This window comes from Barbus barbus (assembly GCF_936440315.1).
Source record: "Barbus barbus genome assembly, chromosome: 40".
Classification (NCBI taxonomy): domain Eukaryota; kingdom Metazoa; phylum Chordata; class Actinopteri; order Cypriniformes; family Cyprinidae; genus Barbus; species Barbus barbus.
The window spans coordinates 16,612,357-16,624,884 of NC_136718.1; the positions used below are offsets into that span (position 1 = coordinate 16,612,357).

Sequence of the window (12,528 nt, forward strand, 5' to 3'; positions counted from 1 at the left end):
CAACATGAGGTGATGGTCGAGGATGAATGGCACAACAATGACGCCATTGTTGGATCTCGTCACGGTATCTCTGTGCATTCAAAATGCCATCAATAAAATGCACCTGTGTTCATTGTCCATAATATACGCCTGCCCATACCATAACCCCACCGCCACCATGGGCCACTCGATCCACAACGTTGACATCAGCAAACCGCTCACCCACATGATGCCATACACGCTGTCTGCCATCTGCCCTGTACAGGATTCATCTGTGAAGAGAACACCTCTCCAAAGTGCTAGATGCCATCAAATGTGAGCATTTGCCCATTCAAGTTGGTTACGATGACGAACTGCAGTCAGGTCGAGACCCCGATGAGGACGATGAGCATGCAGATGAGCTTCCCTGAGACAGTTTCTGACAGTTTGTGCAGAAATTCTTTGGTTATGCAAACCGATTGTTGCAGCAGCTGTCCGGGTGGCTGGTTTCAGACGATCTTGGAGGTGAAGATGCTGGATGTGGAGGTCCTGGGCTGGTATGGTTACACGTGGTCTGCTGTTGTGAGGCCGGTTGGATGTACTGCCAAATTCTCTGAAACGTCTTTGACGGCTTATGGTAGAGAAATGAACATTCAATTCACAGGCAACAGCTCTGGTGGACATTCCTGCAGTCAGCATGCCAATTGCACACTCCCTCAAAACTTGTGACATTGTGCTGTGTGATAAAACTGCACATTTTAGAGTGGCCTTTTATTGTGGCCAGCCTAAGGCACACCTGTGCAATAATCATGCTGTCTAATCAGTATCTTGATATGCCACACCTGTGAGGTAGATGGATTATCTCGGCAAAGGAGAAGTGCTCACTAACACAGATTTAGACAGATTTGTGAACAATATTTGAGAGAAAGAGGAACGTCTTTGATGTCATAGAAAACGTCTTTGATCTTTGAGTTCATCTTAAATGGGGGGCAAAAACAAAAGTGTTGCGTTTATAATTTTGTTCAGTGTAGGAGTGTGAATGCCATTTCATTTTGTATTTGTTTTATGTAAGGTTTGCAACCCTCTTAACAAATTTGAGACCGTCTAAAATTCTGATTTGTGTCATTTTGGTGTTTACATCCAAAATTAAACAACATTTACCCGTTTTTGTTAAATCAAACAAATAATAAAAACAAATTGACCATAATGGTAACAGAGCTGCAGAGTTAATTTGAGTTCATTTGGCTAGTTGGTAAGCTTGAAATATTTAAATAATTTGATTTAACGTATCTAATAGTTAACAGCGAAACTCGGAAACATGGACAATTAAAATGTATCACTTTAATGGAAACTGGCTTTTAATGTTCATTTCAAAATTTAGCGAGTAGTGAATTTATTCTCATATTTGAAGGACAAATTCATTACTAATAATGTTGAATTCTTTTATTTGATAAAAAATAAACCATGCTTGTTTTAAATTTGCAAGAACACTCCATATGACAGTAGGATACACTAGCTGCGTTTCCATCCACCTATTTTATGCACAATTTTAGAATATCGCATAAAGAAACGCTGGATGGAAACGGCAAGATGCGCATAAAAAACTTATGTACACATTTACTGAATAAATTCCTGGATTCGCATCAAAAAAGTCATGTGACTGCTCTATGAGATGGGATAACTTGACTAACCAGCGGACCGATCTCGTTCACAGCATCTGTTGTTATGGTCATTCATTCTGAAAAGCCTGAGCAAAGTCTGTCATCAAAGTATTTCTGTATAATTAATGTTCTCAAACAGCTGGCATCCACCTCCGAACGCAGTGACAGCATTTATTGTGTTACGTATGCTCTCTCTGAGGCGCAAGTAATTTATATCATATATGAAAATTATTATATTCAGTGGCTTCTACTATATTCTTAGTGATATTTAGTGCCACAGTTTACCAGGAAGTGACGATTTGGTTCTCTTTGACTCGTTGGATGGAAACGGTGCTTTATTCGCATATGTTTTATGCGATATTCCAGTTTTGCGCATAAGTTAAATTCGAATCTTTGGATGGAAACATAATGACATTTTTCAAGTCTTTTTCACAGTAAAAAGATGTCATCTGTGTGAGAGACTCTGTGCCTGCTTTCCTGTGTGCTGTAGTGAGTTCATCCACAGTGAACGCTGGCTAGAAAGATGAACGTCCTTGAGATGTTCACATCAACTGAGCAGAGTATGTTCGGTGCCAAATCAATTCTCCTCGTTTCATAGAAATGACATTTCACTGCAATAACCGGTTTTACAGTAAGTCCTGGGAGGATCAACCACATTATTATATTTGCACTGGGATCTACCTTTGAGATTTCATTTGACAAGTTTGTTGCAAGCTACATATTGCAATCTACGAAGGCTAAAACAAATCTATCAGTATGCGATTACATTCCTCCAGCTATCCATGTCTACATCTATCAGTTTTTCCATTTAAGCCCCACTTGGATTGTAGTCAGTTGTTTAGAACCAAACAGACAATTCTGCCTGCAAATGAGTCTATTATAGGCTCATTCATTTGAGACTTTGGGAAGAAAAGGACAACAACTGCTTGTGTCCGTCAATAGCGTCTCTCGTGACGGATGTGTATAGGGAGATTGCTCTAATTATCAGTATGATGCGCTCACACCTAAACCTTCCAGCTTTTGTTCAGCTAGAGCATCATGGGGAAGCTGAGAGAAATTATAATGTCTTCTTTATTGGAGACGTCTGGAAGCACACAATTGTGCACTTAAAAATTCCCCCCTTTTTTATCTGGGTTTTTAGCTCAATATAAATTCATGTTCCAGTTTTAAATTATGTATCTATCTGTCTATCTATATATCTATCGAGATATTACTTTTGCAACAACACTTTTATATAAATATATTGTATATATTATAGAAAAATAGGTAACACTTTAGTATAGGGACCAATGCTCACTAATAATTTGTTGCTTATCAGCATGCCTGTTATTAATATATTGGTTGTTTATTAGCACTTAAAAAGCATGTATTCTGCATGACCATATTCTACATACCTAATCCTCCCCAATACTAAAATGTAACAATTACCTTACTAACTATTAATAAGCAGAAAATTAGGAGTTTGAGGCAAAAGTTGTAATGGTTTGTTAATAGTGAGAATTGGATCTTAAAATAAAGTGTGACCGAAAATGTTGTATAATGTAAAAAAATATAAATTTTTGTATTATAGACTCATACTGTTAAAACCAAGTCACATTGAAGTACATGTTTTCAACTATTATCTTAAAAATAACTAGAGCAATACATTAAAAATGTTTAGGTAAAAAAAACCTTTGTTACTTCTGTTGTTCAGGTTATTTATTGATATAGTCATCTTCTTTTCAAATAGCATGATGTTCACAGATATGAATGTGGTGGTTAAAAAAAGAAGTAATTTCAAGTAATTTTTACATTAATTTTGATTTTTATGTCATTGATGTAGTCCAGTGTCTGTCCACAAATCTGCATAACTTTACATTCACTTGACCGTGTAGAACACGATACGTTTTAGGATGCTGCCTCATTCTGAAGCTTTATTATTCGCTGGATAATTTATATATTTAATTCACATTTATTATTTTCACTTCTGTTTTTTCTTTCCGAGGCAAAAAAAAAAAATGTACTCATAAGTTTACATGAAGTGCAACATTGTGAGCATCTATTTAATCAAGAGCCTGCGTTCATGTTATTCATTTGTATGTGACCCTCATGCAGTGGCCACTTGAGGCAGCGCAAGTCTGTGATATTAATTCATTTAGTTGTCATATCATAATGAACCTTTTTACATTTCATTATATAACAAATTGCACCCTCTCCAATTAATCAGGATTGTTTGTTTTCCTTTGAAGTTGGATTGCAAGATACACAGCCCGATCTGAATTGCTGTTTGAGGTAGCATCCAAAATAATCGTGACTGGGGAAAGAAAAGCTGTCAAATGTCCTTTCAAACAGCCATCAGAACACCCCCGACCCCTCAGGGATGTGAGTTATCTCAGTATTGTTGCTCTCTCTCTTAGATGGGTGTCACACAGAGAGGTTGAAAGCTCCAGAGAAGAGTAGCCTCCAGCTTTCACTCTACATGTATGATGCCACTGCTGGGATGCGGATGGGATTCATAAAGCCATGCTCTCTCACACAGATGCCAGCAACCGGAGCATCATGACAGAGGGAAGCACATCTCTATGGGACTGATGAGAGGAGTGGGTAAAAGGGGTGGGAAAATCAATATGTTAGTATTTAGGCAGTTAGAGAACACAGTGAACTGCACAAATAATACAAGCAGCATTTTCTGTTTTAATATATTTTAAAATTAAATTTATTTGTGTGATGGCAAAGCTGAATTTTTAGCATCATTACTCACGTGATCCTTCAGAAATCATTCAAATATGCTGATTGGGTGCTCAATGTTTTATCAGTTATTATTGGTACTTAAGAGTAGTCCTTTTTATTTTGCTGAAAATATTTTTTGTGGAATCCCTGATACATTTTTTTTCAGGAGTTCAAATGGTCAGCATTATATTTGAAATAGAAATCTTATGTGCATTTCCTTTTTTAATGCATCCTTGCAAAATTTTTATTTAATTTTTAAATCTTACCCCAAACGTTGAATGGCAGTGTATCACGGTTTCCACAAAAATATTAGGCAGAATATTTCAACACTACTGATTTCAACACAAATGATTTCTGAAGGATCATGTAACACTGAAGAGTGGAGTAATGGCTGATGGAAATTCAGCTTTGCCGTCACAGTAATAAATTTCATTTTATAATATACTGAAATAGAAAACAGTTATTTTAAATTCCAATAATATCACAATATTACTGTATTTCAGATAAATGCAGCCTTGGTGAGCATAAGAGACATCTTTGAAAAAAAATAAAAATCTTAATTATTCCAAACTTTTATACATATATATTGTAGTAAAGCACTAGGTTTAACTGTTAGTTGAGGGCCGAACAGTGGACCACTGAGGGTTAAATTTCCTGCTAATTACTGAACGTACAACGATTTAGGAACAGAAACTATAATTCAATCCCTTCCTTGTGGCATTATCATAAGGAAGGAATTAAATTCTCATTACTCCTTATGTTGGTGAATAATCTCAATGTGTACACAAAGAACTTGTCAAGTTCAGCGCTGTCACTGTGTTTTGTTTTGTTGTCAGCATTAGAATATTTTGTAGGTGTCAAGTATGTAAAAGTGCATTAATCACCCAGTTCGCTTTCTTTCTGTCTTCTCTGCATGTCTTTCACATTTTGCTGTTGTTGGATGTATGTGTTATTTGCTGTGTAATTATCCCCACAGACCTGTTAGATTTGTGCTAAAATCTTTGGTAAAAGCACAGGCACATATTTCAGCTAATGGAGTTCTCCATTTGCAGAGCGCGACGCGTGAACCTTTCAAACTCTTACACTGTGTCCTTATGAGATGTGTGTCTACCACAGCTCTCCTCGTCTCTCCACCCATCCTCTCTAACACAGTATGTGTACTTCAGCTGTGCTCTGTCCTGCTCTCAGGCGTCATGGAGAGGATTATAGCTCTAATGACATTCAGATTTCAGTGCAGAACTGCTCTTATTCCTTGATTTTTGGACAATACGGAACTGAAATATTGGGAACAGACTGGTTCAACCTTAAAAGGGCGGATATTATGAAAAACAGAATTTTCCTTGATCCTTAGAGATAAAAGAGACTACCGAAAACTGAACTTAAAGTTTCCTGCTCACTTCAAAAAGACCATTTATTGCAACTATACGCTGCAAAAAAATCCTGTCCGGAAACACATGGGTTGCTGATGTAAATTTATTAACATATGATCGCAGAAATGCTCTGTTAGCAATAATATTCAATAGCAGCTGTTTGGTTCATTATTAAATGTCATGACTAATAACACTATAAGTCCTTGTAGTTTGATATTAGATCTTTTTATTGATAGCCATTTTTAAAAACCATAATCACTGGTATATAGCTGATGAAACTCTTATTGTGGGACTATATAATGTAGCTCTTCTCACTGTGATTACACTTAACACAAATATTAATCAACATAAAAAAATATATTTTATTAAAATCCTGGCTATGCCTAAATGTTTATCCTCATATAAACATTATTACACCCAGCTTCCTTGTAAAATACAAACGGAATATATATGAAAATCCACAATTGCTTTGAAAAGCTGCGTGCAAACTATATAGCATCATTCTGAGTGATCTGTCTAAAACAGTATTCCACAAGGTCAGAGATAAAAGTTCAAATCTATAGGCAATTTCAGCAGACTACATTATTTGTGTTGACAAAGCAACAAATGAGGAAGGGTAAATATAAAGCTTAGACACACCATGTCCCCATATTTGATATACACGTATTAAATTTTTTTAATGTGCATTAAGTTTACAAGTAAAACATGAACACATCATAAAAGGTGCTAGTTCATATAAAGCCTGTTCATTAGCTATTAACTCAATATTTGTTTTAATTTCTCGCAGAAAGCAGATAGTGTATAAATACTAGTCTGCTTGCTTTAGTGAGCTTTGAACTGTGCTGTGAACATATCAGTCCTACAGCGCCATCTAGTGAAGCACAATAGAATTTACATACATGTGAGTTAGGATGTAAAGCTGCCTAAATTATTCTTCACTTTCTGTGTAATGAGCGGAGGAAACAACAAACAAAAATCAGAGATTTGCTTTTCAAATACTGTGGTAAAAACCTGTTAATTGGTTATTAGTAAGTTTCCTTACTATATACAGGGAAAACTGAAAAAGTTATAAATATAAACATATTTTTGGAATTCCCTGTGTGACATTTCACATTTGATAGTATTTCATAATATTTTTTAATATAACTGTTACCATGATTGTGTCTTATATTTGTGTGTATGTCTTATTATTAGTATGTCCCATAACTTATGGAAAGGCTACTTCTGATGAACTTTGATTCTTCATTTGAATGTCTTTATGTCACCTGTTTTATAATGTTGGTTGTTGGTATATGTTCAAGGTACAAAACGGAAGGAAGCAGAAAAGGGCTATTAGGTTTGCTGGTTTATTTATTTATCTATTAACTTTAAAATGTACAGGTTGTTCTGTAAATGTTTCAATTTTTAGTGTATTTTTTACATAATTATTCTGGATTTAATTTTCTGTGAAAATATGTATTTATTTTTTACAGTGTACAGTCTTGGTGTTTTAAATAATAAATTTTTTAAGAGATTAATTTTAACCTTAAACTATAATTATAATTATAACATTTCATAAAAAACAACTATGAAAAAAGAAGCATGAGACATGAGTTTTAATATTCTTTATTGATTTATAGACATTGATTTTTTTCCTTCTTTTTTTTCCCTGTGGTAACTCCAAGTATCTCTGATACCAAGTATTTCCATAATTTTCTGTGTTTGATTTAAATTACATCTATAATATTTTACTCACATATGCATCTATTGGTTGATTTCCTTATTGCAATAAACAAGAGTAGCCAGTATGAGTTGAATATTGCTACGTTTCATCACACATACTGTTTTCCCATCTGACAACTCTATTCAAAAATAAATTTATTGGCAAGACGAGGTTTGACCGAAGCGTCTCCATCCGCGTCCGCTCCTGGAGAGGCCTGGGGTGGAATAAGGCTAAGGCTAAAATAGACTTCACCAACTAACATTACACCTGCCCTGAAAGGTTGAATAAATCTACCAAAGACAATTCTGTACAGTGATGACATTATTCTGACTACAGGATGAACGTGGTCTTTACAGTGTTGACGGATGGGATTAAGCGAGTCTGTCTCGAGCCTGTGGAGTGTGTAAGCTGTGATGGCTTTATGGGGCACTGGACACCTGGTTTCAAACTACAGCATGTGTCAGTGCGCATAGTGTTACCCTAAAATGCTCATCTGAAATCAGCCGAAAAAAACGTCCACTGATTGTTTTAATGATTAAGTTTGGGATAGAAACAGCTGATTGCAAATGTGCAGTTTAAAGGAATGGGTCATCGCAAAAAATGAAAACTTGTTCATTTTATACTCACCCTTGTGTAGTTCCAAACCCATATGCTGTTATTTTTTTCCCTTCACAGAACACAAAGTATGTATCTTTTAAAGAATCAATATGCTTGGTCAGGGAATTTTCTTAAAAAACAAAAATCTTGGAATCAAGAGTTTTTAAGAAAATTCTGATATCAGAATAAAACTACATGCTTTGGTAACACCCTAAACTTCCCGTAAAATGACTGTAAAAACTATGATTTAAATGATGCAAGTTTTGGCAAAAGTTGATAAAAAAAAAAAAAAAAACAGCAGATGGCTGAATAAAAATGCTAAATCACTCTGACAGTAGGTGACGTTTTCCCACTAAAACTAAAAACTCCTTCGATTTGCACTAATGATGTGAATTTCAATGTCAGAACGGCGAGTTTGCAAGTATGATTTATATCATTATTTCTTTAAAGAGAATTCACACAAGAGATCTTTTTGACACTGTGGAGCTTTTTTTTGGAGCTCGATATCCCCTGGTCACTAAAAACTGTCATTTTACTGTGATTTTTTATAAATGTCCTTTGTCCTGTTGAAACAGGTTTGAAACGACATGAGGGTGAGTAAATGACAACAAAAGTTTTATTTTTCGGTGAAATATCCCTTAAGCCAGATTCTGTCAGGTTTCCAGAACCAGATTCTATCCGTTACACACACAACACTACACGATACACACCGACGTGAAACTACAGCACCCATAAATAGTGCTTCAGAAACTAATGAGAGATGGAGGTAACGTTCCATCAAAGCACAATGGTGGACGCTAACCACAGTTAGCATGAAGTAATGGCATTATCATGACGTTTCCCACACAATGCAAACAATGCCACAAACAAACAAAAAAATGAACTAAGTTACATACGCATAGGCTATGGCTGACTACACATTGTTTGCGTTCAGATATACCCTGTCCCCCACTCAGAGATGAGAAAAGACCCTTTAATATGAAGGGCTTGTCCCTGTGGGCGCCCTTTCTTGCTTTAAACACCCAGCTTTTGTACTAAAAAGGCTACTTTATCTCTGTGGAAGAACTTGGAGGCCTTTTAGCAGCCATACCATTTATAAATTCTCTTCTACAACAAATGACAATTGCTTATTGCATTGCAATATCTAAACAACAGTAAGACATTATCGCACTTTGCTTATCAGTGAACTTTCGCGTATCTCCACCAACACGACAGGCCCTAGTTTGATGTTTATGCTTATGTTACTTTACTTCCTCCGAATGCAATTTCTACATGTAGATCCCACCCAAGTGCCGGTTTTCAATCTTCCATAGAAAAATATTCCTGTTTTTTTCTTTTGCTCAATTATTATTTTTTTTTAGAATTTCCACAACAATATTTGTTCAGTGTAACAGTGTGCTATGAAAACAAACCAAAAAAACAACATCAAAACAATTTATCATAATAAAAGAACAAAAATAATATGCATTGCATGGCTTTAGATTCAAGACAGGAAGTTCATACCAAAAAAAGGGGAGATTGCACAGTCGTGTCCTCTGTGACCTCCTCTCCTCTGTTAATTTTTCTAGACTCTCATGGGTGTCCGCTGGAGTAGCTGACCTGTGGTGTCAGTCCTTGCGGGATGGAGGCTGTCTCGTGACACTGAATGCAGAAGTCGAACAGAAGGGGGGCCGTATTGCTTGGGGTTGCATAATGTCCACCGAACATACAGAGACAGAATGAACAGAGGAACCTGTATGTACTGAAAGTCCAAGTGTGTGCTTAGGTTTGTTGCCTTTCTCTGAGAATCAAGGTACCCGTCCATCTTATTTCAGCAGTTACATCATCCTCTACGTACATATTTCACTTCGGAATATTTCTAAAGTCAACCAGCTTGGATGTTCTGAACTAAACTACGCTACAGAATAGAATAAATAGACGTCTACTGATTTTCTAAGATCTAAGTCAGGGTTCTGGGGGTTTTCAATCAACCGCTCCTAGCACAAACGGATGTAAAAGTGACACAAAAGAAATCTCGAGTGTCTCTTCTGAATCTCTCCGTTTTCCTAGAGAGATGCGACTGTATGAAGTCAGGTGCCATCTAAGCTTCTCAATTCAAGCCAGAATTGAGAACGTGTTGGCATCCTTAGACCTCCCCACAATCCCCATGCTCTGAGTCTTGACGTGGTGGAACTGCGACGGAGATTGGGGCATTTTCCTCTTGCAAAGCCAGACAGGATAAGTTGAATACAGCGAATACTATGAGAAGCATACTGATGGTTTCTGTAGGTTTCTCAAGGTGCATAGGGTTGAGGGTGCATTTAATCAGAACGACATTTAACTGTAGTCTTTTGGGGTGTCTAGAAACTGATTCCAGCATGTCTGGCTACGATGTGACTGCTGCTACCTCACAGTATGAGTATAAATAGAGGGAAGGAACAAGGACGTCAGATGCACTCTGCATACGATATTGCTCTATTCCAACAATCCCTGCATTCGTTCATTCATCCACCAACACATAAATCACTCAATCCGAACAAACGGAGATGGAGGCGGTTAAGGGTGATGGAAAGAGGGTTGGAACGCTAGTCGCACCCTCCTTCATGGATGCGCCCCCTTCTGTTTGGTTTGATGATTGACGTTATTGTTGATGGGCCGATTCTTGTCATTGCTGTGGTGTTTCACTATTTTTTCGTCTTCACAGTGTGCTTTTGGAGGTGAGGCTCCAGACTGGCTGTGATTGGCTAAGGGGGGGGTGAGGGCGGAGTCAGTACGGCGAGAACAGGATCGGCCCGTGTGAGGTGCGTATGGGCCCCGGAGCTGGTCTCAAGATGGCGTGGCTGAGGGGCGGACCCTGCAGGAGGTGATGATGTGGATGGGGGCCGGAGGCTGCTGCACGGAGAGCGAGCTGATTGGAGGAGGCTGCTGCTGCCATTGCCGCAGCAACGGCCAGAGGACTCGGCAGGAGGCCGGCGCCTAATGCTTTGGTAAAATCCTATATGAAGAGAAATATTATGACCCAACGATATCATATTGTAATCTGACATACAATTAAATGTGCATGCAAGCACTTGTAATTAATTTGTAATTAATTAAATTGTAATTAATATCATGATTGGTTACAACTTACCACAAGGTCAGCTCCCCTGTGCTTCTTGTGTCGGCTCAGGAGGGGGTTTGGTTTTCCTGCCACTCCATCCCGGTGCCTTCGACTTGATATGTGCTGCAAACATATCAAACATACCAATTTTGAAACAAATTTGATTTAGTGTGAGTCGCTCGTTAACAATGTATACAGTACATACAGTGAGGGGGAAAAAAATTTGATCCAGTGCTGATTTTGTACATTTGCCCACTGACAAAGAAATGATCAGTCTATAATTTTAATGGTTATAAATTATATAGTTATAATTATAATATTATAATTATATAAAGTTATACATTGATTTGCATTTTAATGAGTGAAGTAAGTACTTGACCCCTTCGCAAAACATAACTTGGTACTTGGTGGCAAAACCCTTGTTGGCAGTCACAGAGGTCAGATGTTTCTTGTAGTTGGCCACCAGGTTTGCACACATCTCAGGAGGGATTTTGTCCCACTCCTCTTTCCTGATCCTCTCCAAGTCATTAAGGTTTCGAGGCTGACGTTTGGCAACTCAAACATTCAGCTCCCTCCACAGATTTTCTATGGGATTAAGGTCTGTAGACTGGCTAGGCCACCATGTGTTTTGGGGCATTGTCATGCTGGAATACCCATCCACAACCCATTTTCAATGCCCTGGCCCTGATGGTACATGGCCCCATCCATCGTCCCTTTGATACGGTGCCGTTGTCCTGTCCCCTTAACAAAAACACACCCCAAAGCATAATGTTTCCACCTCCATGTTTGACAGTGGGGATGGTGTTCTCGGGGTCATAGGCAGCATTCCTCCTCCTCCAAACACGGCGAGTTGAATTGATGCCAAAGAGCTCCAGTTTGGTCTCATCTGACCACAACACTTTCACCCAGTTCTCCTCTGAATCATTCAGATGTTCATTGGCAAACTTCAGACAGGCCTGTACATGTGCTTTCTTGAGCAGGGGGACCTTGTGGTCACGGCAGGATTTCAGTCCTTCACGGCGTAGTGTGTTACCAATTGTTTTCTTGGTGACTATGGTCCCAGCTGCCTTGAGATCATTGACAAGATCCTCCCGTGTAGTTCTGGGCTGATTCCTCACCGTTCTCATGATCACTGAAACTCCACGAGGTGAGATCTTGCATGGAGCCCCAGTCCGAGGGAGATTGACAGTTATTTTGTGTTTCTTCCACTTGTGAATAATTACATCAACTGTTGTCACCTTCTCACCAAGCTGCTTGGCGATGGTCTTGTAGCCCATTCCAGCCTTATGTAGGTCTACAATCTTGTCCCTGATATCCTTGGATAGCTCTTAGGTCTTGGCCATGGTGGAGAGTTTGGAATCTGATTGATTGATTGCTTCTGTGGACAGGTGTCTTTTATACAGGTAACAAACTTAGATTAGGAGCACTCCCTTTAAGAGAGTCCTCCTAATC

General features: G+C 38.1%; 1 protein-coding gene across 1 annotated transcript in view; it reads right to left on the reverse strand.

Moving 5' to 3' along the window:
* Positions 1 to 7,288: 7,288 nt before the first annotated feature.
* The window catches only part of znf385a (zinc finger protein 385A), a 31,068-nt gene continuing 25,828 nt past the window's right edge, over positions 7,289 to 12,528 (reverse strand). Inside the window, exons 6-7 of the mRNA XM_079401478.1 lie at positions 11,107 to 11,199; positions 7,289 to 10,971 (exon numbers count right to left, since the gene is read on the reverse strand). Of these exons, the coding sequence (XP_079257604.1) occupies positions 10,744 to 10,971; positions 11,107 to 11,199 (321 nt within the window). The 3' untranslated portion in view covers positions 7,289 to 10,743. The remainder of the gene's footprint in view (positions 10,972 to 11,106; positions 11,200 to 12,528) is intronic.